We start from the raw sequence: 25,348 nt of genomic DNA on the forward strand, positions 1-25,348 counted from the left end.
GGAGCTCTTTGGATACCCTCATAACCCCACATTCGCGCCGACGTCGACCGCCATCATGAGTAGCCCACGCCGCAGGATCGAGACCGATGTGAGTGGAAACTCCTCTGGTGCGACTGCAATGTCCTCGCTAACCCGTGTCGCAATGTTAGGTCATGAAGTGCGCTACAACCTCCGGATAGTGTCAGTGTCACGGCGCTAACAGGCTTGCAGGATGTACGAGGCACGAATCTCTGCCGAGGCTACATGCTGACAGATACAGGCTCATGAGCGACTATGAAGTCACTCTGGTCAACGACAACAGTGAGCAGCATTGGGCTCTTTGTCAACTTTGCTAACAGGAAGCAGTGTATGCCCTCTCGCCCTGCTACCGCCTCATCTCCTAACGATCCTCCAGGCAGGAATTCTTTGTTCGGTTCAAGGGTCCCGCCGAGAGTCAGTAAGCCAAGCCGGTATCGAAGTCTTGCTGACATTGGACAGCTCCGTTCGAGGGCGGCATGTGGAAGGTCCATGTTGAACTCCCGGATACCTACCCATACAAATCCCCTAGCATTGGATTCGTGAACCGTATTTTCCACCCGAACATCGACGAGCTGTACGTGGCCTGCCATTCAGACGAGATTCTTCTAACTGTTTAGCTCCGGCTCCGTGTGCCTCGACGTCATCAACCAGACCTGGTCCCCGATGTTCGATATGATCAACATCTTTGAGGTGTTCCTCCCCCAACTTCTACGATACCCGAACCCGACCGATCCTCTGAATGGCGAAGCCGCAGCGTTGTTGATTAGGGAGCCTAAGAGCTATGATGCCAAAGTGAAAGGTGCGAAACATGACTTGTTCAGCAGGCCTCGGCTCACAGCAACAGAATATGTGCAGAAATATGCAACCAAGGATGCGGCCGACGACGCGGGAGCCGAGAGCGAAGACGACGACGACATGTCCTCGGTGGCGAGCTTCGGCGACGACGACGACGAGCCCGCGGGCCAGATGGACGACGTATAGAAGGCCTATCATGGCATTGACTTGGGCGAGCGTTTCGTTTCGTTTGAAATATGGCGTCATGGGGGTAGGGCACGGCAGGGAGCTATCATCGGACGGAGTTGCAGAAGCCCGCGGGCATTGCCTCGATCGGGCTGACGGAATTGTTTCGTAGGATTGGGTAGGTCGGCGCAGGACTTCGGTGGTTAGAACCGCTTGGATTAAGCTGGCCGACACTGCCCAAGGATGAATGTCGCAACAGAGCCGCTAAATATTTGAGTTTCGTATCTATAACATGGGCAAAGCCCGGGTATCATACTGGAAAACAGGACATGCGTAAAACCAATGTGACGTCGACTTAATCTGAATCATAATCCACCAGCCCCGTTACCGCTTCTTGTGCCTGTGCTTTTGATGGCGCCTCTGGCTCTTGGGGTCTTTTTCTTTTGAGTCCCGGGAGTCTTGAAGTTCCTTTCGGCTCGCTTCGATGGTTGAGCAGGAAGGGGTCTGTGGATGCTCTGGTGTTCCCCAGAAGCTCTGATACCAGCGTCTCTTTGCGCTTCGATGCCTCCTTCTCGGTCTTGAGCCTGCTGCTACTCTTTGCCGGCTTTTTATCACTCTTGAATAGGGGTTTGGAGAGTGCGCGGTCTCGTCCGTTCTCATCCGCGGATCCAAAATCAACCAGGGCTGCGCGCCGGGCGTCCTCCTCTGTGGCGGGTACAATGTCAATCCCAAGACTCATCCGGTCCTGTAAGTTCTCCGTTGCCGCTGCAGTGCGCTCACGCTCCTTGCGTTCTTGGCGAAAAGCTTTTCTAAGCTTCTGGTTCTGCGTGTATGGGTCTTTCCAGTGCTTTGACGATGCCTCGGCGAGATCGTCGATCCGCTCCGTAGCCAGCTTCAACTGCTCCCTATCCTCGATAGTCTTTTCCAAACTGGCAAAGGCATTTTTTCTTAGAGCTTCTCTCTCCTGATCTGTCAAGATGACCGCATCTCCCTCGCGCGGCGCATCCTCACCCGTGTCCCTCTTCTTCCCGCCCTCGACCACGACGTAAGCCGTGTTCTTAGGATCTGTCCTGATCTCAATCTCACCGCCGCAGTCTGCGTGACGGAAACGAAAGCTCCATATCGGCGTTGAAAAGTAGCTGCCAACTCTGGACTTTGCAGCGTTAAAGCGGACGCCCTGGCCGATGATGGTGGGCTTGGGGCAGGATGAGCACCAGACTGGGAAGGGCATCTCGAAGCGCACGGTTTGCCCGCCGGCGCGGTAACCGGGCGGGCGCTTCCCGTGGAGACGGTTTCCGCTGGTGGTTCCCTCGACGTCTGGAGGGACGTAGCGGCCCATGTTGAAGCCCTGCATGATGACGGTTGGCGGTTGGTTGGCGTGTGTAGATGTGAAGAAGAGAAGAGTCCAGATGGAAGGTTTGACTTGATATGACGACAGCTCTCGGTGTGGGCCTGACGCTGGCAATGGCGCTGTGGAGAATAATGGCAAGATTCTCGATGAATATGAAATACTTTAACGTCTGATGTTGGTCATACAGATGATGCTGGAATGACTGTTACGGGATGCGACTCCTCGTGTTGTTGATGTTTGTGGAGCAAGTTGAGAGCGACATGCAAGCCGCACAGTTCAAGATATCATGTGAGCCCACCCGCTGAACCTAATAGTTAGCTGAGAGCGCAACAACAAACTACTGCTACAATTAAATTAATAGCAATCATCGCTGCTATTTCTGTCTATTTTAACGAGGTTTGATCCTTTTTGCATTTGTGAAAAACAGTAGTTGTTTGTAGGGTTGTGAGAGCTATTTCTTGTGTTACGGCAAATGCACATGTCACCACCAAAAGCAGTGTAACGTCTCATTTCCAGCATCTCTCGCCTTTGTATGGTCTGAATCGATTTCTTGTGAAACTACATATCCCTCTTGGGCTGCGTCTACACCAATCCAGTTACTGATTGCCTATCTCGAGCTTCCCGATTATAGGCTCGAGCAGCAGGGGCAAGCACTCGGCCGCGTCCTGGCCAAAGAAAAAGTCTTTGGACTTGGGATCCTTGCCTCCGTCGTTTGCTGCCTCCATGTTGATGACGGCCACTCGCGCGCCTTTGTCCCGAGCCTGGTCGATGTAGCCTGCTGCGGGCCATACCTTGGCTGATGTACCAATAACGAGCATCAGGTCCTGTCTCTGTTAGCGTACATACTCAGAGTATCTAAAGAAAAAACTCACCACTTTGCCCTGGTCGAGCCAGTTATCAATGCCCTCCAGCATGTCCATATCTAGGCCCTCATTGAACCACACCACACCAGGTCTCTGGAAACCCTTCCCACACTTGGGACACTTGGGGATCTGATCCTTCGGGATCGGCTCCAGAGGGTGGAAAGGATCCAACAAGGGAAAAGGCTTTCCGGGCTCTGGGTCCTCCGAGGCCGAGGCGAGGGCCGGGAAGAAAGGGTCGTCGTAGTTGCCGTGCTGTTTCCAGTCACACCGACTGTTAGAGCACTTGATGTCGAAGAGGGAGCCGTGGAGTGTGCGGAGCTGTTCTAGGGGATGGTTTGCTCTTGGGGAGAGGTCTTGAAATGTTAGGACCTCTTCTGTTGGTAATAACTAAAGACTCACTATCAACATTCTGCGTCAGGCACAAAAAGTCCTTATTCTTCTCTGCCAGTGCAGCCAAGGCGTAGTGAGCAGGATTCGGCTTGACATTCAAGGCCATGTGACGCCGATATCCGTAAAACATCCAGACAAGGCTGGGATCTTGACCAAAGGCGGTCGGCGTGGCGAGGGTGGTGGCATCGTAGTTTCGCCAGAGACCGCCGGCGCCGCGAAAGGTGGGAAGACCGGAAGAGGCTGAGAGCCCGGCGCCGCAGAGGGCGAGGATGCGCTTGCTTGAGCGGAGGACCTCGTGGAAGGCGTCAACGTCGGTGCTGGGGGGCATGGTGGAGGATGAGAAGCGGCGTGTAAGAGAGTGTAAATGGGAGAGGGGATGAGATTTGTATAGTTGGCGATGAATTCGATGCAAGGATGTCATTGTTGATGGCTGGTTTATACCTGCAGAATGAGGAACATTCGAGGTCTGGAGAGTCACTCGCCGAGGACCATGATTGGATGCCCGGTCGATCTTCCTCAATGAAGCTGCAACCCGCAACTTGGCCCCCAATGAGGCTCTCGTGCAACTCTGTTGATCCAGGCTGAACTCAGGCAGCGGAGACCATTTTCAGGCTTCTGTCATGGGTTGTGGTGATTGGTTGATTGTTGTGTATGCATCTGCCTCGTGTGTTGGGTAGAGTAGAGAAGTGATGCTATTGGCTTGTCGCAGCTGCATCGGGTGCCTGATATCGTGTCGCACTCAACTGCCTGCTATCTGGCCCTTGGAGTATCAGCAAGGGACCAGGCTGTGCGTCAGTTGAAGAGTCAGGTCGCCTATGGCGAGAGCTTACGAATGCTCGCTGTCAAGATTCTTGCCTGAAACTTGGGGGTCGTTTGGTGATGCCATGGATGAGTAGAAGGAAGCTACCCCAGTCCGAATAACTCGGTTACAGGAGTAGCTTTGGAACTGAATGCTTATCAATTTCTTGTTGATTCTTACGCAAGATGATGAGTAGTACATTCAGCAACTGTCAAAGACGATGAACATGTTTAGACAAGACAACATGCCAACAGTCGTCGTCATCTTATAAATAGCCTCATCTGCCCCTTTCATGCCCAACTTACCAAAAGCTAGAACCGACAGCATTTCCAAAAATCTGCGAATACTCACCCGCAAGCGATCCCCGATCCAGAAGTGACCGAACAGGGGATCCCGAAATTACATGTCCTCCAGCCCTGTGGTCAAACGATCCAGGGGGACGGTGCGGCGAATTGGAGAGCGCCCGGGGGCGAATCAGGCCCTGGAGATGCCCCAAGCTCCGATCCTACAGCGGGGCGTGCTACTGATTAACGCCGGGAATATCGCCTGAAACTCCGGCTTGGCTCGTGGTGATGAGGGTGGCCATTCAAAAAGGCTGGCCTCCCCAGAAGGAAAAATGAGACACGGTCAAGGACATTCATTCACTCGTTAATCATCTAGAGACTTTTTGTCTGCCACTCTCTAACATCAGACGTATTCACTCTTTAATATTTAAAAATGGCCGCCAAGATCCTCCTCGCGGCTCTCCTCGCCGTCCCTGCCATCGCCAAAACCGACCTGTCGGGCTGCACGTCGTACGACTCGATCCTCTTCCAAGGCAACTCTCCCTACGTCTCCAAGATTTACTACGTTCCCGACACTGGCGAGGTCTGCGAGTTCCTCGACTGTGGCGGCGGCCGGGCTCCCCCCAAGACTACCGTCCCCGGCTGCGACTCGTACGAGGGCACCGAGACGTACTCGCCGCGCTTCATCAACCCCAAGACCCTCGGCGATGTGGCTTCCGAGACTGCGGCTGCTGGTTCTGAGACGGAGGATTCTACTGCTACTATTACTGAGGCTCCTTCTTCTACTGGAAAGGCTGGATCCAAGACTACTGACGAGTCTGAGGAGGAAGAGACAACCGCTGAGGACGAGGAGACGACTACTGCTGAAGAGGCTTCAACTGCTGAGGACACCACCGCCGAGGAGACCACTGCCGTCGAGCAAACCACAACCACCAAGGACGCTTCCAAGACCATCACCACCGTCACCACTCAAGGAACTCCTGCTGCCGGCTCCGGTGCCGCCTCCTCCGGCTCCGAGTCCGAGACGGAGGCGGCCGCCACCCCGGCCTCGACGGTTTCCACCGGTGGCGCCGTCATGCCCACGGCCGGCGCCTTCCTCGGCTCGTGTCTTATGGCCGGTGCCATGTACGCTGGACTGCTGTAAACTCTGACAGTAGCATTCTCTCGGCAGGGTTGGGGGTTTTTGGGGATAATACTTGTACTTAGGTCTCACTAACCCGTATCCAAACGTAATTACCCTTCTGTACCGAAGCTATCCATTCCGTCCATTCCGTCATGTCACCTGAAGAACCTCTACCTTCCTGTCACGGGTGTAGATAGCGCCGCCACCGCCGATATCAACAGCCTTCCAATTGGTGCACACCCCAGGTTTTCACTCTCCCCGACTTTTCGGGCAACAGATCCCGACCGAGACCCAGCAGCCGGTTCCACCACGACCAGCAATAGGGCGCTGGTCCTGATAGGCTGCTCGCCGGATCGTGGCCTGGGTAAGGCGAAATGACAAGATCGAGATACGCACATGGGAGTATCGTGGGATGAAGGAGCCGCATATAACGGCAGGGCAATTCCAAATTTGCTTCGAACAATTACAAATAGCAGGGTTCGTCTTGATACTTGAATGCTTGAGTCCTCAGCGTTGTTTGCTTCATATCACTAGTCTTGATACTCAACTGCACTTCCCGTCTGTCCACGACAGCTTCATTCCACCAAGACCTCCTTTGTCTTCCCCGCAAACCTTGGATCTCTTCCCGTCTCACCTGACCTGCCCGTCGACCAACCGTCTCTTCCAGAAACCGGATTGACTAAACTCGACATCAATCACACGCCCCTCCCACGAGGCAAGCCGCCACTAGCCGTACACCCTTGGCTCACCCTGCCTACATCATCGTCTCCGTCCTTGAGAGAAGGAAACCTGACAGTCATCCTTGTCGGAGCAACAACTGTCCAGATCCATCATCACGATCCATCAACATCTCCCCATCGAAAACAACACCAATAATCCCAAGATGGGTTCCCGAGACTCGTTTGCCCAGGCCGAGGGCGTTCCCCGGTTCTGGTATCGCGACAACTTCTTCCTCACAAACGACAAGTCCTACTTGTGTCCTCAGACCTTTAACCAGTCCCTCGATGACAACTGGTGGAGCAGCCCTCTACCCCATGGGCAGCTCCAGAAGGTCCTGAACAACTGCCTGACCCTGGCAGTCTACTGGACTCCACAGACTGCCGAAGATATGAAGAGTAAGTTGTCCACTCGTCTCTTGTTCGCATGCTGACTCGATAGAAAACGGCATCGCTCGTCCCAAGGATGGTTCTCGACACAAGATGGTTGGCTTCGCCCGCGTGGTGACCGACTACGTCACCCTGGCCTACCTCACAGATGTCTTTGTCGTCGACGAGTTTCAACGTCGGGGACTTGCCTCGTGGTTGATGCGTGCCCTAAAGGAACTCGTCAACGACTGGAAGGACATGCGTGGCCTCCTCCTCATGACCCACGACCAAGCCGCCGCGAGGCTCTACCGGAGGGAGCTTGGCGCCATGGATTTCGAAAAGGGCCCTTCAGCCGGCCTGGTGATGCTGGAGATGCCTGGTCCGGCAGAGAAGCCCACCCCCAAGCATTGATGACTTTGTCTCTCTTTTATGGTTTATAGCTAGCGGTGCAATTATCTTGGTTGTCGAGATTTACGTTCTCTTGTTCGAGGGGCTAGCGCTGTGACCCAGACATGGCGGCTCGCATCTCGATGGCGCGCTTGTAAGGGGGGGCAATGGGCGGCTGGACCGGATCTAGAGAGACATAATCCTCAGGGAGCTGGTACGAGGCATCGGAGTCAAAGGCGGATAGATCTCCACAAGCAATGAACGGTGCGATCCATCGACTGCTTCTCTCAGTGTCCTCGAGCGTTTCGTCGTAGACCTGCATCTCCACGATCCCCTCGTCCGCGCTCGCCGCGTCCTGCATATCGACGTCCTTAGTCTGCTCCTTAAGCATCTCCTCCAGTCGTCCACCAACACCGAGGGGTTCCTCCAGGCTGGCTCGGAATCCGGGCGGTGGCTGGAAGTTGATGCAGACAATAAATGCCTCCACGCTGCTGGCGCGGCTACTGCGTGGCTTGGCCACAATAACCTTTTCGAAAAAGATCTTGAGCTGAGCGTAGAGCACGTCGACGTTTCTTCCGCGGAAGATCTTGGCCACGAACTTGCCCCCAGGCTTCAAAACGCAGAGCGCCAGGTTAAGCGCAGCAAATAGTAGTTGCGACTGGACATAGATGTCAAGATCGTGGAGACCTGTAACGTCGGGGGCACCGTCGCTCAGAACCAGATCAACAGGGTGTGATGCCTGGGTTCCCGCTGTCTTTGCGTCGTAGGAGGGATCAAGGGCGGAGAGCAGCAGCGGCACTGTCGCCGGGTGTGTAATGTCGGCGCGTAGAGTCGTGATACCCGCGAGCGGCGAGATAGGCTGAAGGTCGATCGACACAATCTTGACATCGTCTCGTGGCTTAGGAGCCTCCTCTTGCTTCTCTCCCTCCTGCTCGGTGCTGTTGACCTCATCGTCTTTGGGTAGAATACCCAACATCTGCTGTCGAAATTTCGCCTCCTTGTCCTGCCATGCTGCCCGTCCAAACTTTTCTCCCTTGATCAACACCCGCGAGAGAACTTGCGACCAACTTCCTGGCGCGGCGCACAGGTCGACGACTCTGGTGACATTGGAGAAGAGATCGAATTCTGCGCCTGTTAGCAGAGCCCCCTCCAGCCGTCGACTGACTCACCCTCATCCAGCTGGAGCAGCTTGAAGGCGCTTCTCGCACGCCATCCCTGCTCCTTTGCGAGCCTGTAGTAGGCGTCTCGCTTGTCCTTGGACGATTTTCCCATGACGTTGGCTTGAGTGTAGGATGGACGTTTAATTTTCACGGCGAATTTTGCCCCGCGTTATTGGTGGGGGTCTGCCCCTCCAACAAATGCCTGCCCTATCGTTGAAGCATTAGGTAGGCTGAAGAATGCGAATAATTCGAATAATTCCGAGATAATCACTGAAATATTGCTGCATCAATTACTTCCAACGCCTTCTATGTCTTCACATTATCCTCGCTTTGTCTAAACACCAAGCTCATCACCAACAACCTCCAGCGCTTCTCTCAGCAACCGCCCTACCTTCTCATCTCCAACTACACCAGATGCTCGCACAATAAGAGGATACAACCTCAGTAGATGCTTTCTTCCTTCGCTCTCCACGCCGCTCAACTCTGGGATAGCTCCACTCTCGCTCTTCATGTCCACCAACTTCCTGAGAATCCACAACAGCTCCTTTCGCTGGCTTAACGGCTGAGGCATCTTTCCTCGTAGAGGTTGATCGGCAATGTACGCCCTGAGCGTCAAAGCACAGCGCAGGATGAGGAATGGAGCGGCTGTACTGGCGATCCGGCCATGGAGCTTAACTGGTGGCTCGGCAAACCGCTGGTGTTTCGCGTCTGGGGACTTTGGCGTCGGTGGCTGAATGACGATTGCTGGCTCTTCTTTGGCGGATATCAATGCAAACAGCTCGTCACAGGCAACATACGCCATGCTTGTGCGTTTTGTCGGTGGGATCGATACTGTTCGACCTGCACGCGAAGTATACAGCGCTGCCAGACCCTTCTCATGACTACCGTTGATGATTGATTCCTCGGCTGGTGAAGGAGCATGGATAATGGATGTTCTGAAGAGACTCTCAGCATAAGACTTGCGAGCCCTTTCAGAAACAGCTTCAGCACCAAGTGCCGGGATGATGAGTTCTCTAAGCTTGTGGAAAGAAGCAATGTCGAACGTCTCATCGGCCGCAAAGTCGGTTCCAGAAGCAGCACTCTTACAATCTGCACTCAAGATTCCGTCGGCGACAGCGACGATCGTGGTCCAAATATCTTGCACCACTCCTCGCTGAATGTCAAGGGTTATTATCTGGGATAGGGTGGCCTCCAGAATGACAAGGGCTGTAGAGGTGGCCAGTCTCCATGGCTGAGTAGACTTGGTGATGGTCGAGAAGCCATACTTGAGTGCAATCGGTCTGCACAAAGCCTTCAGAGCCTCGTAAAACGCACCGCTGCGGTAGATGTCGGGGTCTGCGGAGTGACTGAGGATGAGGTTCTCCAGCGTCTTCATGCTCGCCTTTGAGAGAGCAATGTAAGTGCGTTTGGGCCCTGGTTTAGACGAAGTGGCCTGGAAGGGCAAGACAACAAAGTCTGCAACCTGAGTAATCATGGCAGATGGGACTCCATCAATGTCTGTCCGGATCGTCTGAACCGCTTCGACAATGTGTGCCTGTAAAGGTGTCACATACTCGACATCCTGGACGTAACTACCAACAGAAGCCTCATCCAAGGTTGCTCTCAGCAGACTCAGTATTCTTGCAACTCTGTCCACAGTCACGTCATCCTGAATTAGTCGGTAAATCTCCGTCAAAGCAGAAACGTAGGCAATAAGGCAGTTTTGGTTATCCTCAGTCTTGCCCTTCGCAGGCTTTGAGGTCGGAACTCCTCTTGCCCACAGATCCCACGCAAAGTCGACGGTAGTCTTGTTGAACACTGACTTGCCGTCATTGCTTGTCTGGGATAAGACGTGGGCCAACGCCTTGAAGGTTGCAGTATTGATATCCAAGACTTGAAAGTCGAGGAGTGTCGTGAAATGGGTGAGAAGTTCTCGCCAGAGGTGATCAAATGAAGGATGGATGGTAAGAATGTCGAGGTAATTGGCCAAAAGACTCGAGATACCGTTGAGAACCACAACCGCCGTCTCTGTCCATTCGGTCCGGTCACTCTCATCCGCTTCATCCGATTGCGAGGCAGATATTTCTTGTTCGATTGACGAAAAAAGCTTGAAAATGACCGACTTGACGCAGATTGACCATGACTCAGGGCTGAGTCGATCACCATAAGCGTCGAATATCCGAAGTAGAGTTTGAATCGCACTGTTGCGTAGCTCGAGTCTATCGTCGGTTGTGACTGTTGTCAGACGAAGTAGGAGAAGCATCCACAATGCTGCGTCAGAGTTCTTGTGGTCGTGATCGGCAGCCATCCTCTCGAGATCAGAAACCTCCGTTCCCTGCATCATCTCCGCTGTGATGTCGAGAGACTCATTCTTTGCCGAAAGGAAATCTGACAGAACCCAGAAGAACGTGACCGTCTGTAGAGTGTTAGCTTAGTTGAAAAACGACAACACAAACTTACAGTCAAGGCAATGTTGAGATCATCGTCCTGGGAGCAGAATTTGTAGAGGGTATCGACCAAGATCAAGAAGCAAGAGTTTGGCAGCGATGCCAAAAAGTCGGAGCAAATAAGTTGAAGCGAGTTGAAAGAAGATCGAATGAGCTTTGCTGATCGGGTATCAAGGAGAATCGGGTTGGCGAGCGAGCCACGACGGTCGGCAGGATCAAACTCTTTTGATATAAAGATAGTGCCAATGATTTCGAAAGCAATGTCCCATCCCTTGACGAGACTCTCTCCAGAACCCTCAATGATGCTCTTGAGGCCTTCGAGGATGATCTTGTGGATGTCAATATCAGTCGAGTGGCTAGCAACAGAAACTTCTCGGTCTCCTTTGAGCAGGGGCGCCAGCGATTTCCGTAGAGCTTCGAAAAATCGGAGTTGGATGTCACCGCGGATCTCTTCGGGGAACGAGGACGTGACACTAGCAGCCTCCAGAACCAGCTTCACAAGTATATCTGCTGCTCTGGTCCGAACAGACGAATTTGTGGTGACAGAGGTTAGTGTCTCGATGAGCTCCTCAGTCAAGACATCCCAGCCTGACTCTTCTGGACTGTATTCCAGCAGTCTTTCAATGTTGATGGTGGCAATTTCTCCAAGCTTAGCAAGTGCAAATTGGTCCTCTTGCGTCGAACCAGAGCTCAACTGCCCCGAAAATCGCCGAGGCTGTGTAGTCGGGGTCTTGAGCTGTCCATCAGCTTGGGGCTGCTTGGCTTCAGATGGTTCAACAGGCCTCTGCATCAATAGATTGCAGATGGCTGCTACCACCTCCAGGAACGAGTCATTAGGAAAGTCAATAGTACTCTCAATCAGTCTTGACGCAGCCGTCTCGACAGCACGAACCTCGGATCCAAAGTTGGCCATGAGGGTAGCAGCCTCGCTGTCGCCTCCTTGATCGGGTCCCCGACTCATAGTCGGAGTTCTGCCTGGAGTCTTTCCGCTCACGAATAGGACAAAGTCAGCTTGCTGAAGCGTCTCAAGGATTATGCTCCATGCCCCTCCCAGTGTTGGGCCTAGTGCAATACCCAGGTTTAGGAGTGCCCGTAGACACAGCAAGTTTCGAGTGTTAAGCGACGCCACAGAAGCGTCGAAAGATGCTTGCCGCTTCTCAGAAGTGGGTGTAGCAGGGGTTAGGCTGTCGACGCTCAACAGCCCTCGAGCATTGCTAAAGAGACTCGATGTATCCGTAGGCGTGCTTGGGGTCTGGGGGCGAGCTTGGCCGGCATTGACGCAAGCTGTAAGAACGTTGGGTGGCACGGCGGCTTTCCCCAGAGTTGTAAGGAAAGCGTCTCGAGGAGTAGGCAGTTGCAGGAGGCCAGCGACGTGAGCAAAGCGCTGAAAGGCGCGTACTAGGCCATGGTAGTACTCAGAGTCGAGCGCAGCATACAGGAAGGTGGAGCAAGTCGCAAGAATTGCAGGCCAGCACTCTTCGACGATGGTGGCACAGATCTTGACCTCGGAAAACAGGGGATGCTCCTCCAAGGATAGGGGGTTCAGAGGGACTGGGTTTCTCTTGAAAGACGCTGACCTCTCTAACCTCCCCTTTGCCGAATTGTCCTCTGGCGCAGGAGAATCACGGCCGGTCTCCTGCTTTGAGGTCTTCTTCCGACCCCGAGTGTCACTAGGGACTGTGAGAGGAAGGATGAACTTTGCAAGCCCGTCAGAGACAGATGAGATACAAGCCAGAACCAAACTGTAGATGTATGACTCTGGGATAGCCGGAGCCTCGGTCTTGTCGAGTTGGTCAATGCATGGAACTCGAACAGAGCTCCATTGCGTGCTGATACCAGTGGTTGTAGTCTCGGATCCAACGGGACCAGCCATAAGCATGCCACTCGCCTCGATGATGGCTTGATCGGATGAAGAATTCGGGTTCAAATTGGCGACTGGTAGTGTCGATTGGTGTCCAAGACCAATAACCGCAGGCTTCTCGGTGCTCAGTCGTACGAACGTAGCTATCAGAGGCTTGAGTACATCCTTTTCTCCTTCTTTGGCGTCAAACATGGCAAATATACGTCGAAGGAGGGCATGCTCGGCAAAGATTCCTCGAAAGACTTCCATGCACAAGGCCCTCTTCCAGATAGAATCATCTTGGTCGAGGAGTTGTGTCAGAATCATCAGTGATTCGCCACATTCCGATGGTAGGATGCTGATGTGTCTGCGGAGCATCGTATAGAGGATACGAACGAGTCGTACCGTGGTTGCAAAGTTTGGCTTCCCCTTCAGAGCACTCATGATAAGAGGCATAACCCTGACCCGCAAGATCTGAGCCTGCTCGGGATGGTTGCTGAAAACACTAGCATGATTCGTAATGACGGACTCGATGAGCTCCAGACCGAATGTCTGCGGAAGTCCTGAGACTCGGATGAATTCCGGGCGTTGATTTTCTGTCATGAGACATAGATCATTAAAGATCTGTTGGTCAGAACCTGATCAGAAAGTGGCCTATACACATACCCGATAAGCGTCAAGTGCTGCAGGACGAGTCTCAGATTGTTCTGGGTCGCCTGTCGGAACATCGCCAGCTTTTTCTACTCTGATTAGACAAGTCCTTGTAGAGATCTATAAAACTTACTGTCCTCGGCAACAACTTTGTCAAACACTGATACAACCAGTTGTTGAAGCGTTGCCGCTGAAGTGTGGTTCACGATGGCATTCTTGCTGCTCTGGAGGGTGAAGCAAATGTTAAGAGCCGTCACCAGCAAGTTTCCCTTGAGGTCCGAAGCATAGTTTTGGACCAGAGAAGGCAGTGCCTGCAAAATTTTGAGCTGCACATCCAAGCCAGCCGAGGTGGCCTGCATCAAGGCCTCTAGCACCTGGTTCAGCTTGGACCGAGGAAGAGCCTGGGCAACGATGAGGCGCTGCAGACAGACAATGGCGATGGCGGTGAACTTGGCATTCTTGGTTCCGCATGCGATGATGAATGGGTTGACAAAGTTGACCTTTTGGGATAGCTCTGGACAGGGTTAGATGGTGCCGGATTAACATGATGAGGGTCAGACCTTCAGGAGCCGTCTGTTCCGAAGGGTTTCTCAAATTTCTCAACTCTTCAAGAGATTTCTCTGCGGCCTGCAAATACATCAGAATTTGGGACCATACGCTGGCTGCAGCGACTCACTTGTCGCAAGTCATTGTGTTTCCTCTTGCTCTCCTGAATGAGATTCGCCAGCTCCGTGGCTAGGAGTTGCGTCGTCATCTTGGCCCCGGGCAAAATTTCGGCTCAACACGGAGCATGTGGCTTTTTCGCAAGTCCATGCAGCTCGAGATGAAATTCTGCCGCTGCACGACGTTAATCTTGTTGCGATGCTGTTGAATTGTTGTCGTAGGCAGTGATGTGTCCCTTGTAGATGAGGCGGCAGAATCGCTCACCGCCCGCCTCACGTGGGGCGGGTGACGCCAGTGCTCCGAATATGGCAGGAAGGATAAGTTATATGAAGTCGAGTTCAGTCACTAAATAATGCCCAGGAACATACCAGAAAATTTGTTAGAATTACCTTAGATACCCCTTCTTTTGTCCATCCAGGCCCGGATCGCTAGGATAGTGAGATGGGAAGAGTAATGACATCCTGCAAAGTTCACCACTAGCCACCCTAGAGTAACATCTCCATCAAAGATCATGATTCTGGCCTATTATTTAACTATGAAATATGGGATGAGCTCAGATCAAGCATGCATGCAACTCAAGAAACACATCCTTAATTCATTTTCTATGGCTCTTTCTGGTTTATTCTAAAACGACCGAGATTCGCCAATTGGCCCAAGCCTCAGCTCTAGTTACGCCGCTTCATCATGTTAGTACACATGCGGCTTGTTGAGGCAACCAAACATACCAACTCCATTATCCAAGCATTGCGCTTCTAGCACTAAATTTTAAACGGGAACGTTGTTGAACAGGTACGACACAGATTCGCCGTTGTGAGTTCTCCGGATGGCCTGATTTGTTAGCAGAGCAAGTAAAAGTGACCAGGGAACATACCTCAGCCAGGGTGCCGGAAACATCAATGACCTTGAGCTTAGGGCAGCGCTCGATCTTATCGCCAACTATTGAATGTCAGAAAAAGGCCTCCGTAGAGGCAAGCAGATTACTTACGAGGGACGGCTGGTAAAGTTAGCATATGTCTGTCTGTCTAGTCAAGATGTTGGGTCACTCACTGTTGGTCACAACAAGACCAGAGAGGCATGACTTGTTGATGGTCTCAATGGCGTTACCACTAAGGATACCATGGGTAACAATAGCATAAACCTCACGGGCACCATGCTGGTTCACCGTCTCGGCAGCCTTGGCAAGCTGTGACGAATTAGATATGCTGTATCCCAAGTCGTCATATGACTTACAGTTCCACAGGTGTCAGCCATGTCATCGACGAGAATGGCAACCTTGTCCTGAACGTCACCAACGAGCACCATGCGGCCAACAACGTTGGGGCGAGGGCGCTCCTTGTGGATGAGAGCAAAACCGGTGTTCAGACGGTCAGCAATCGAGGTGGCACGCTTGGCACCACCAGCGTCAGGCGAAACAATGACGCAGTTCTCAACGTCAAGGTTCTGGCTGATCCATCGAAGGACTGAGGGCTCCGCGTAGAGGTTGTCCACAGGGACGTTGAAGAAGCCCTGGATCTGAGAAGCGTGAAGATCCATAGTAATCACATGATTCTAAGACTATTAGTGAAGTTGAGAGAAAAGGGCCAGTATCGACGCACGCATCCTGAGACCTGGAGCATATTTGCGATGAGCTTTGCGCTGATGGGAGCACGAGACTTGTCCTTCTTGTCCTGCCGAGCATAGGGAAAGTTGACAACAACGGCGGTGATCCGCCGGGCCGAAGCTGTGCGACAGGCGTGAATCATGATGAGGAGCTCCATCAAGCCATTGTTGACGTCTCCGGGGGCGGTGGACTGGAGAATGAAGACGTCCTCGTCACGGACAGACTCGCCGATGGAAACACTGGTCTCCTGGTTGGAGTAGTTGAGGCTCATGGTGTTGGCGATCTCAATGCCGAGTCTGAAGCCGGATCAGCAACTGCGCATACCCATTGCTCACCGCCGCGCCAGACAGAGCCAGCGCCAGGCAATTGGAGAGCTTCCATCTCAAGAACCTACCGACTGGCGACCTTGGCACTGAGATCCGGGTGGGAGCTGCCCGAGATGAGCTTGATTTCGTTCGCCATTTGGTCCAACATTGTCGAAGAGAGGAAGAAAAAGAAGCGGGGCTGAAGATTTTTTGGCGGCGATAAATATGCGCGGGGAGCTGAGGAGGATGGATGGCTGGATGGCTGGCTGGCTTGGGCTGGGCTGCACGGGTTGGTTGACAGGGAGCCGGTATGTGATTCAGGCTGGTGATCAACGCCCAAGAAGAATTCCGTAAAAAGCAGGGATTTTGAGCAGGATGAAGCCGAGGATATGTATGACTAACATGGATTGGATGTAGGGATGTCAACAAAGAGATCAAACTTTTCCATCACGGGTTTTAGGTTGTGGAGCAACGCGCTATCGCCATCGCCTCTGGACAGTCACCTGGACTGGCAAATCCGGATCAACCTGTTGATGGGATTAACTAGCCTCCGGACAGAGCCGTAACTTAATCTGGGGAAAACAGGAATGGTAGAGGTCATCATGATGATTTTGATTGGATTCTAGATCTTTCAATTGCGTTGCATCTGCTTCTGTCGTCTCCAAGCCATGCCTGACTTCCAATCATGGCGACGTCATCTTGGCTTATTCGATGAGATCCGCGGGGAAGTGAAAAAGGCAACTTACCGGCCTGGGATCCAATATCAAAATATTTTACGATTATCCACCTAAATATTCTCTTCTCTCATTATTCGCGTTTTATTTTTATCCATTTTACCAGCTTTCTGGTAAAATTCCTGTCCTCCGCAGCCTGCCCCTCCATTCCGGCTTGCACCGGAAACTCGCCGGGATATCAAGGAAAAATGGATCAGCTTCGGTAGTCCAATTCGCCGCCGCCTGAACATCATCTGCCCAACCAACAAGGCTCAACTGACGACCTCGATTTGCCCACCAGACATCGAAGCCATCATTGCAACATCTGACGGCCAACTACTACGATCCGAATTTCGAACCAGCGATTTGATGCCCCGTCAAAGTCCTCCTCCTCCGAGTCACCTCACCGCTTGCCCGCCTCGCCCTGCGCATGGTTCAAACCATGTGGGATCAGGGTCATCATCCAGCATGGCACATCATTCCTTTTCGCCGCGACTGCTCTCGCCACGGCTGAGCCCCGCGCCTCCCTCGTCCCTCCACGACATGGCTCGCAACCGCAAGCTCCGCCTGCTCGTCGCCGCGACTGGACCCCGCGATACGTCCTGGGCGCAGGCGCTCGTCGTGCGACTCTCCAAGAACCCTCAGATTGAAGCCCGCGCCATCGTCGACGATGTGGTACCGCGGTTGACACAAACAATCATCGTTATGCAGAACCGGAGTTTAGCGCTGGGAATGGGCGACCGAGCGGATGACGTCGAATTTTACCGACAACAAGCGTTTGAACTTGTGGAATGGGCAGATCTGATGGTCTGCGTGCCGCTAGATGCGGACAGTATCGCCAAGATGCTGGTAGGCGTTACAGATACGTTCCTCGGCGAAGTGCTTCGAGGATGGGATACGCAAAAGAATATCGTATTGGTGCCCGGCATGAGCACCCACATGTGGTCGAACCCGATGACGAAGAAGCATCTTAACAAGATACATCGGAAATGGAACTGGATACGTGTGGTAGCCCCGATATTGTGGCATTACGAAGGAACACCGAATCCGAAGCGAGTACCGAACTGGAACGGCTTCAACGAGGTGCTAGGCATCATCAAGAACCAAGCAGACTTGCTAGGACTGGGCCGAGACGTCGAGATTGCGACAGGAATGGCCATGGTGGCTGATGTGGACGTGAAAGTTCAGTCAAAGTTGCCGCCAGAGATATGGACAATTATCCTCGACTACGCGGGAGATTGGGAACTGGCAAAGGCTTTGGGCATGTACACGAACCTTCCGATGCCTCCGACATGGACAAGCCGGCCCAAGGACCCAGCCGACCCCTTGAAGGTCTACGAGCACGAGCTCGAGTGGACCGTCCTAACATGCAACTCGGCAGCGATATGTAAGAAGATATCGCAATCTCCGCCGGAATTCCACGACATCTCGGCGCTGGTTATCAAACTGGTCATCAAGTTTGGGCTTATCGACGTGCTGGCGTATATGGAAGCCAACAGACCGGATCTCTTCAAGGCGTTTGACGGAACGACGTTGCCGACCAAGGCCTCGGCCTACTATCCTCGCACCGATGTGTTGGACTATTGGAAACAGAGCAGATGGTTCAGAGAACGGCATATCTATGACGCAGAAGCCGTGGACGGCGCCTCCAAGAACGGGCATGTTCGTGTGCTGGACTGGTGGTGGCGGCGATCCGGACTGTCGATGCGATATACAGAGTCAGCTCTGGAGCAAGCTAGCGGGAGTGGGCATCTCCTTGTGCTCGAATGGTGGCGCGATGCCGCGGCGCAAGACGACAAGGTCGTTTTACGACCGGGCCGGTCACTCTTATGGGCAACACAATATGGGCAAGCTGATGTGCTACGGTGGTGGGACGCGTCGGGTATCCCCGCGGCGCATGGTGATAGCGTTGCCAAGATGGCTAGCCGCTGGGGACAGGTGGACGTTTTGGAGACGTGGAGACGACTCAAAGGCGACGACAAGCTCGTCTACGACGCCGAAGTGCTGGTGCCGCCTACCATATATCAACACCTAGCGGTGCTCGAATGGTGGCGCAAGTTTGCTCACGGAGAACTCCAAGGGATGGAGGGACGTAAGCAGCAGGTCGAGTTTCGAACTTGCAACATTGAAGAGGCGCTTGAGGACAGCATCGGAGACCAGAGCCCGGTTCGACGATGGTGGACACAGAACGGGCTGAACCTGGGACTACGAGATGAGGAATGGCTTAAGACGCGATATCTCTAGGGCGGTTAAGGGCTGGTCGGCGTCTGGACCGATATCTGCACCTGAGCTTAATCGAGGTGGACTGAATTAGATCCCGGGAACCCGGGAGTTTGGAACTGGAAGAGGTGTGGCAGCCCGATGGCACACCGTTTGTCCAGGATGGGAATCATACGCATCGCCGCGTGGCATCGTGGTAAATCGAAAAGGGGTGGGATCTTGACGGTGGGATTGCGGGGAGCAAAGGTGACATTACGCGGCGTGGGTGTTTTTGCACATCCTTTGGAGTTGCGCATGGGACTGAATTACGACTCTAGTCTGAATGATGAGCGAAGCTCTGTTTACATTGCAATATTGATGGGCGTTGATGTTGGGACATACATGTCATGAACTACCTAGGGTAAACTGCGAGCATCAATAACAAGTCGGTACCGAAGCATAAACCGAAATCCCAGCCCAGCCAAGAATCACATCAAGTCAGCTCATACAAACTTTAAGGACCCTGAATGACCCGTGCCACATCCGTACGACCGTGTCTGATGGCATTCGGGGACAACGAGACTGGCTTGAGTCTGTTGGCTACCGTTGAGCATCAAAGTCTTGGCAACGGCAGATGTGGGTGCTGGGGGGGTTAATTACACGAGGAATTAACGGCTCCGACATGAGTTGGTCAGCGGTTCCCTGAAGCAATCCTCATGGTGCTTGGCGCAGAAAAATGCCAAGATGGAATTGATATCCGGGGGTGTGGATCGGCCTGAGGAACATGTTTGATATGATGAATGGTCCAGGTACAGGACCGGGCCGGTCGACGAGAGGAATAGGAAGGACAGGCCGACTTTATTTCAGGCACTGCCGAAGCCAGGACGTGGTAGGCAGCGGTAAGATACGACCATAGAGACGAGCTAGTAATGGTCAAACTCTGGCCCTTGACTCTATCTCGACAAGGGTGACATCAACCTTTTCCCCACTCACACACTAGCTCCGTCCTTCGGATGCAGGTCACCCTCTGCCGGGGGGTCTTGAGTCTCTTTCTAGAAGACGTACTCGTCCATTCACAGCGGCTGGTGAGAGCTTCCGTACATGCGCGTGGCGTAGAGTAGCGGTGGGCTGGTTCGATTTGGCTCACCAGGGAGCAAATGCCGGTGACCGGTAATTCCAGAGAACCCGAGACGGTCACCTTGAATATTGACTGCGATTCATGGCTTTGAAAGCGTGGTGAGAAGAAAAATTGAAAGAAAAAAGAATGGGCCCTCAACTCAGCCGTTACCCCGGCTATCCACAACCAGTCCCCGTGCTGGCAAAGGGCTCCATTTGTCTCGCCGTCTCTTCTCGCCTCCCGAGTCGTCCCCGGGCCCCTCAACATGGCACGCCCACAGCGCGACTTTTGTAGTATCCATTACGTTTTGGCGCTTGGGAATGGCAAGACTGTTCGTGGGGCCCCGCGAGACCCGAGGTAAAGGATTGATGAGGAGAATCTGGAGTCTGGAGAAATAAACTGGAGAGCTTTTACCTTGTTTTCTGGAGAAGGACGGAGATCTTTTGCGGAGAGAGATCTGGGCGTTTTTCTGGGGGGAAAAAAGAAGCTATTCACGTTTGTTACCTAGGTGAAGGCCCAGGTGAATGCGACGGCAGGCTTCGATTTGGAGAAGGCGCAGATTTGGGGTAACAAGCCCACATTCTCCTATCGTTCGTGAGGGGGGCGCCTATCGCTACCTGGGTTTGAGAGCGCGCTTTCCCTCTCTGCGCCTGTTGTTATCTCTCTAGGGCGTAATTCTCCAAGTGGAACGCGGTATCGGAGGGCAATGGATTGGGGAAAGGGGGGCGATAAGGAGAGGGGAAAGCCATTCGGCCCTGTCTCCCCATTTCTAAGCAGGGGGTTCATGTCGGCCATGTTACGACACCTGACTTTTGCGCTGCTTGTGTTTTATTGTGTGCTGTGCGCGCTGGGTGTTTTACTGAGAAAAAGGGCTCCAGCTGGGAATATCGTCACGTACGTAATGACCATGACTGTTTAATCGGTCGCTGTCCGACAGAGTCCCACTTGCCACTGCCACGCTTAAATCCATGCTTAACTGGAAGTGACTTTTCCCCGCATTTCTCCTCTCCTCCCTCCTCTCGTCCTGCTCCTGGTGCCTCGTGGCCAAGTACATGTAGCCGCGCTTTGCTTTGTCGACCGGGTAGGTAGCCAAGCCAGCCACTCGTCCGCCTCCACATCGGGCATGAACTGGGCGAGACTCGGCGCGAGCGACGAACAAAGACGGTTCGAGGCCTTGACGACTTTCCCCACCGGCATATGCGAAGAGGTGAGTTGGAGATGGGAGCTCTGATGGCGAGACTTTCTGGGGGCCTTGCAAGAAGGCTGATATTTATGAGGCCATACCGGAGCCCGTGGGAGAGGCAGAGACCAAACTTCTCGGAGCCGTCAGAGAGTGAGTTGACTCGGGCATCAACAGGATCAAGGTTTCGCTCGGCCCGTGAAAGGGCAATAACCAACTCGGAGCCGTTGCAGAAAACCACTGGCACTGGCTCGGAGCCGTGGATCCCATCTTTGTTCCCCCCATGCCAGCTGTTGGAGACGCGAGCTGTAAGCCCCCCCTGCAGCCAGCCCCTGGTGTTGTGATGCTGTGGTGACGGGCACGACCGCCTGTAGTTTCTTAGACGGGCTCATCAAGCGATGATCCCTCTGGCTAAATTGCGGGTACCTCATTTTGGCTCAAGGCGTCACAGTTGACAGACGCTCGAGGCAGCAGCAGCACGCACCGCGTCAAGATAGCCTCTGATCTGATCTGTATCTTGCGAGTGGATTTTTCCCAGGCCTGCCATGCCAGGACAGACGAACGAACTGGCAGAAGGGAAAATCAACCCACCGACCCACGCCCGGGGGAAAGTGCCTATCTCTGGCAAGGAGGCCCTGCCGTCTCCCCACCATTGAGATATCGACAGGGATGGTGGAGTACCGTACGCACCGCGCTTCGGAGTCGTGGAGATGAGGCAACCGAGTGGGAGCTCCAGCTCCACTCCGTTAGAAACGGCCAGTGGGATCGCCGTCTTTTGTGATATTGGTGGTTTATCTGCGATCCGTTGACTGAACAGTTTTACTAGACATTTGAGATGCGCCCGCTATTCACTCCACGGCCTGCGTGGTGTTGTAACAAACTGAAAAAAAAAAAAAAAAAAAGGTATTGTAGAGCCTCAGGTTTCATGAGCATGTATTTGCTTTGCTTCTCCACAAGCCTTACAGCTGATGTTGTACGTCAGGGTGGTCAAAATTGGTCAGGTGGCTTATGCCAGGGTCATTCAAGCATGGGCAGCAAGCAAGCAGCCTCTCATCGGGACGTGATGGATGGATCGATATCGCTGCTGTGGCGTTCTGGCCTGTTTGACATGACGAACAAGAGAGTAAGCTGCCGCCCGGCAAGGCTGGATCACTTGAAAATATCGCGGTCCGGTCGAGATTAATGACTCTATCCCCAATCGGCCATGGACCCGAATTTGACACGACCAACCAGACGAGGCTTTACTCTGTAGTAGGAGATCAACAAACTCCATAACTAGCTACCTACGTATGTACATAATCAAAGTAGAGAGCAGGGATCCTGGTCTGGTTTCAACGGAGAGAAATCCAATCCATCCTGGAGAACCCACCCTGGTCTCGCCTGTCTTGGCACTTCTAGCGGCAGCCAAACCTTAGCTTCCCTCCTACACCACCACCTCCCACCGAAACAGACTCGACCTGTATCTAAGGTTGCGCCTCCCAGGCTTGGGCTGATCCCCGACCAGCCGAGTCATGTCCCGCTTTCCCCCACATGAGGTTGTACATGGCCTTGAGCTACTTTGTCGGGACCGGCCCGGCTCTGCTTCTCTCTCTCACCTGGGTATGGCCGCCGCCGCTCACCTCTGTCCCTGACGGATTTTGAGAGTCCCCTTCTCTCCAGGGCCCCGGTTCGCCTCCGCAATTGGCTTATCATGGCACCACCCGGTGTAGTCGTGGGTCATGTCAGTCACCAATCCCTCCCCCATAGTACGGATATGCACCCAGTTTCAAGGGACCCGGTACTTGGATGGGGATGGGTTGGTTCAGTTCGCTGACGCAGGACAGGCCAGGCTAGAGGTGAAATCCGAGGGCCGGTTATGATGATCCATCGAGTCTTGCTCCCTCGCACCATGCCGCTCAACCTGCATGCATACATAAAGAAGCCATCTCCCCTCCCCTCCCAAGGTTTTAGCCATCACCAAGCCGGTGTCCTCGCTTGACATTGATCCTTCCACCTTACCTTCCAAGTCTTGAGGAGTTGTATCATATCCAGTCTTTGAAACCTCAGTCATCATGGGTATTCCAACAGACCCCGAGGCCAAGGGCGGAGAGGCCCCCAACGTCTCTGACACTGCCCCTGGCATCCTTCTCGATGGAAACCACGTAGACGAGCAATATGGTCGAACCGTCCGTGGTCTCTCTCCCCGTCACGTCCAGCTCATGGCCATCGGTGGCTCCATCGGTACAGGTCTCTTCGTCGGTATCGGCGGTGTCCTGTCCTCGGCCGGTCCTCTGTCCGTCCTGCTCGGCTACCTCATCTGGGGTGTCTGCTTCGTCTGGCCTTGCAACCTGTGCGTGGCCGAGATGTGCGCCTATCTTCCTATCCGTGGATCTATCTTTGAACTTGCTGCCCGTTTCGTCGACCCTGCTCTCGGTAAGTCTACAACCAACTATCACTGAAGTATCGGGCTAACAACCATAGGTTTCGCTATGGGATGGACTTACTTCTATGCTGGTCTCATGCTGGTCTGTGTCGAATACAGTGCTGTAGCGACACTTATGCAGTACTGGGTCCCTGATATCAACCCTGCTGCTTGGGTTGCTATGGCCATGGTTGTCTGCGTCCTTCTTAACGTTGTTGCTGTCAAGTAAGTGCCTTCGAAGCTTGATGCTGCCCCAGAAATTCTAACCAGACCCCAGGTACTACGGTGAAGCCGAGTTCATCATGGCCTCGCTCAAGGTCCTCCTCCTGTTCGGTCTCCTCTTCATCACCCTCATCACCATGTGTGGTGGAAACCCCAAGAAGGACGCTTATGGATTCCGTTACTGGGGCGGTGGCAAGGCCATGAAGGCCTACCACGCCGAGGGCGATCTTGGACGCTTCTGCGGTTGGTGGAAGGTTATCCTCTACGCTGGTTTCACCATTGCCGGCCCCGATATGATCTCCCTCTCCTCTGGTGAGATCCAGAACCCTCGACGAACCATCCCCCGAGTTGCCAAGCTCATCTTCTACCGACTTGTTGGTTTCTATGTCTTTGGTGTCCTGGCTGTCGGTGTCATCTGCAGCTCTGAGGATACCCGTCTGCTCGGCGCCATTGAGAGCAGCGCTGCTGGTGCTGCTGCCTCTCCCTGGGTCATTGGAAGTGAGTAAAGCTATTGAAAGTATGGCTGTAACAATACTAACCAACCTGTAGTTGAGAACCTTGGCATTACTGGCCTCCCCGATCTCATCAACTTCCTGATCCTCACCTCCGGTCTCTCTTGCGGTAACGCCTACCTGTACTCCTCGTCCCGAACCCTCTACGGTCTTGCCCGCGATGGCCAGGCCCCTGCGATCCTCATGAAGTGCACCAAGGCTGGTGTCCCCATCTACTGCGTCATGACTGTCAGCGTCATCAGCTGCATCACCTTCCTCGTCGCCGGCGAATCCTCCGTTACCGTCTTCTTCTGGTTCGTCGACCTCACCACCACCGGTCTCATCGCCACCTACACCATGATGATCATCGTCTTTGTCGGCTGGTACCGCGCCCGCAAGGCTCAGGGCCTCGACGACTCTGCTCTCCACTACGTTGCCCCCTGGAACCCCTGGGCCGCCTACCTCGGCCTCTTCCTGGGTACCGTTGCCCTCATCTTCATCGGCTTCGACAAGTTTGAGCCCTGGAGTACGCAGGGTTTCATCACCAGCTACTTCTGCCACGCCTACGCTGCTATCCTGTTCGTCTTCTGGAAGGTCTTCAAGAAGACCAAGTTTGCCAACCCCGAGACGGCCGATCTCGTCAGCGGAAAGAAAGAGATCGACGAGGAGTGCAAGCACTGGGAGGAGGGCGGCATCGAGGAGAACTACCGCCGCGAGCTGGCTGCCATGCCCTTCTGGAAGCGTTGCTGGGAGCGTATTTGGTAATTGGTCTCTGCGACCTGCAGGCCTAGACTTGCTGTACAGTTGGATTAGCAATATGCAATATGATTATCGGTTATTGACTGAGAATATTGAAAATGTCTTTGTTTCCGTGATATGTGAATGTTCTGCGATGTGTTCCTGATTCGACTACTACTCTGGATGAGGCTGAGAACGCTAGAAGAAGCTATGGCGCGGTATTGATACTTTTCCACAGTTGAATCTCAAGGATATAGAAGAGAACTTGCAATACCTATAGTTCAAATCTTAGAGTCAACCAAGGGGAATACAAATAGAGAGCAATGGGATGTTCTAATATGAGTTGCGAAAACCTTGTGGTTTCATACCAAGTAACTTGATG

At 53.4% G+C, this 25,348-nt stretch overlaps 10 protein-coding genes across 10 annotated transcripts; 5 read left to right on the top strand and 5 right to left on the bottom strand.

The window, feature by feature from the left end:
• Positions 1 to 55: 55 nt before the first annotated feature.
• On the top strand, positions 56 to 999 carry NCS57_00294800 (Ubiquitin-conjugating enzyme E2 8; the record flags this gene model as incomplete). The annotated part of the gene is made up of 5 exons (XM_053052966.1): positions 56 to 180; positions 260 to 300; positions 478 to 592; positions 636 to 817; positions 863 to 999. 5 exons carry the CDS (start codon positions 56 to 58, stop codon positions 997 to 999), a joined length of 600 nt encoding a protein of 199 aa, XP_052918212.1.
• Positions 1,000 to 1,333: 334 nt separating this feature from the next.
• Positions 1,334 to 2,332, bottom strand: NCS57_00294900 (uncharacterized protein; the record flags this gene model as incomplete). The annotated part of the gene is made up of 1 exon (XM_053052967.1): positions 1,334 to 2,332. The coding sequence occupies one exon, from the start codon at positions 2,330 to 2,332 to the stop codon at positions 1,334 to 1,336; it is 999 nt and encodes a 332-aa protein (XP_052918213.1).
• Positions 2,333 to 2,925: 593 nt separating this feature from the next.
• Positions 2,926 to 4,183, bottom strand: NCS57_00295000 (Deacetylase sirtuin-type domain-containing protein; the record flags this gene model as incomplete). The annotated part of the gene is made up of 3 exons (XM_053052968.1): positions 3,592 to 4,183; positions 3,202 to 3,545; positions 2,926 to 3,153 (listed from the first exon to the last, which is right to left on the bottom strand). The coding sequence occupies exons 1-3, from the start codon at positions 4,001 to 4,003 to the stop codon at positions 2,926 to 2,928; spliced, it is 984 nt and encodes a 327-aa protein (XP_052918214.1). The 5' UTR covers positions 4,004 to 4,183.
• A 915-nt stretch (positions 4,184 to 5,098) lies between these two features.
• On the top strand, positions 5,099 to 5,809 carry NCS57_00295100 (uncharacterized protein; the record flags this gene model as incomplete). The annotated part of the gene is made up of 1 exon (XM_053052969.1): positions 5,099 to 5,809. One exon carries the CDS (start codon positions 5,099 to 5,101, stop codon positions 5,807 to 5,809), a length of 711 nt encoding a protein of 236 aa, XP_052918215.1.
• An 862-nt stretch (positions 5,810 to 6,671) lies between these two features.
• NCS57_00295200 (N-acetyltransferase domain-containing protein) lies at positions 6,672 to 7,284 on the top strand (the record flags this gene model as incomplete). Its single annotated transcript, XM_053052970.1, has 2 exons — positions 6,672 to 6,903; positions 6,947 to 7,284. The coding sequence occupies 2 exons, from the start codon at positions 6,672 to 6,674 to the stop codon at positions 7,282 to 7,284; spliced, it is 570 nt and encodes a 189-aa protein (XP_052918216.1).
• Positions 7,285 to 7,366: 82 nt separating this feature from the next.
• On the bottom strand, positions 7,367 to 8,544 carry NCS57_00295300 (putative tRNA (cytidine(32)/guanosine(34)-2'-O)-methyltransferase; the record flags this gene model as incomplete). Its single annotated transcript, XM_053052971.1, has 2 exons — positions 8,430 to 8,544; positions 7,367 to 8,385 (listed from the first exon to the last, which is right to left on the bottom strand). Exons 1-2 carry the CDS (start codon positions 8,530 to 8,532, stop codon positions 7,367 to 7,369), a joined length of 1,122 nt encoding a protein of 373 aa, XP_052918217.1. The 5' UTR covers positions 8,533 to 8,544.
• Positions 8,545 to 8,754: 210 nt separating this feature from the next.
• NCS57_00295400 (uncharacterized protein) lies at positions 8,755 to 14,091 on the bottom strand (the record flags this gene model as incomplete). The annotated part of the gene is made up of 6 exons (XM_053052972.1): positions 8,755 to 10,815; positions 10,860 to 13,310; positions 13,353 to 13,426; positions 13,471 to 13,851; positions 13,898 to 13,964; positions 14,014 to 14,091. The coding sequence occupies 6 exons, from the start codon at positions 14,089 to 14,091 to the stop codon at positions 8,755 to 8,757; spliced, it is 5,112 nt and encodes a 1,703-aa protein (XP_052918218.1).
• A 674-nt stretch (positions 14,092 to 14,765) lies between these two features.
• Positions 14,766 to 16,074, bottom strand: NCS57_00295500 (Ribose-phosphate diphosphokinase; the record flags this gene model as incomplete). The annotated part of the gene is made up of 7 exons (XM_053052973.1): positions 14,766 to 14,828; positions 14,872 to 14,936; positions 14,986 to 14,994; positions 15,048 to 15,183; positions 15,231 to 15,548; positions 15,596 to 15,896; positions 15,995 to 16,074. The coding sequence occupies 7 exons, from the start codon at positions 16,072 to 16,074 to the stop codon at positions 14,766 to 14,768; spliced, it is 972 nt and encodes a 323-aa protein (XP_052918219.1).
• A 913-nt stretch (positions 16,075 to 16,987) lies between these two features.
• On the top strand, positions 16,988 to 18,862 carry NCS57_00295600 (Flavoprotein domain-containing protein; the record flags this gene model as incomplete). Its single annotated transcript, XM_053052974.1, has 1 exon — positions 16,988 to 18,862. The coding sequence occupies one exon, from the start codon at positions 16,988 to 16,990 to the stop codon at positions 18,860 to 18,862; it is 1,875 nt and encodes a 624-aa protein (XP_052918220.1).
• A 4,303-nt stretch (positions 18,863 to 23,165) lies between these two features.
• On the top strand, positions 23,166 to 24,993 carry NCS57_00295700 (AA-permease domain-containing protein; the record flags this gene model as incomplete). Its single annotated transcript, XM_053052975.1, has 4 exons — positions 23,166 to 23,526; positions 23,575 to 23,740; positions 23,793 to 24,235; positions 24,287 to 24,993. 4 exons carry the CDS (start codon positions 23,166 to 23,168, stop codon positions 24,991 to 24,993), a joined length of 1,677 nt encoding a protein of 558 aa, XP_052918221.1.
• Positions 24,994 to 25,348: the final 355 nt, after the last annotated feature.

This window comes from Fusarium keratoplasticum, chromosome 2 (genome assembly GCF_025433545.1).
Source record: "Fusarium keratoplasticum isolate Fu6.1 chromosome 2, whole genome shotgun sequence".
Classification (NCBI taxonomy): Eukaryota; Fungi; Ascomycota; class Sordariomycetes; order Hypocreales; family Nectriaceae; genus Fusarium; species Fusarium keratoplasticum.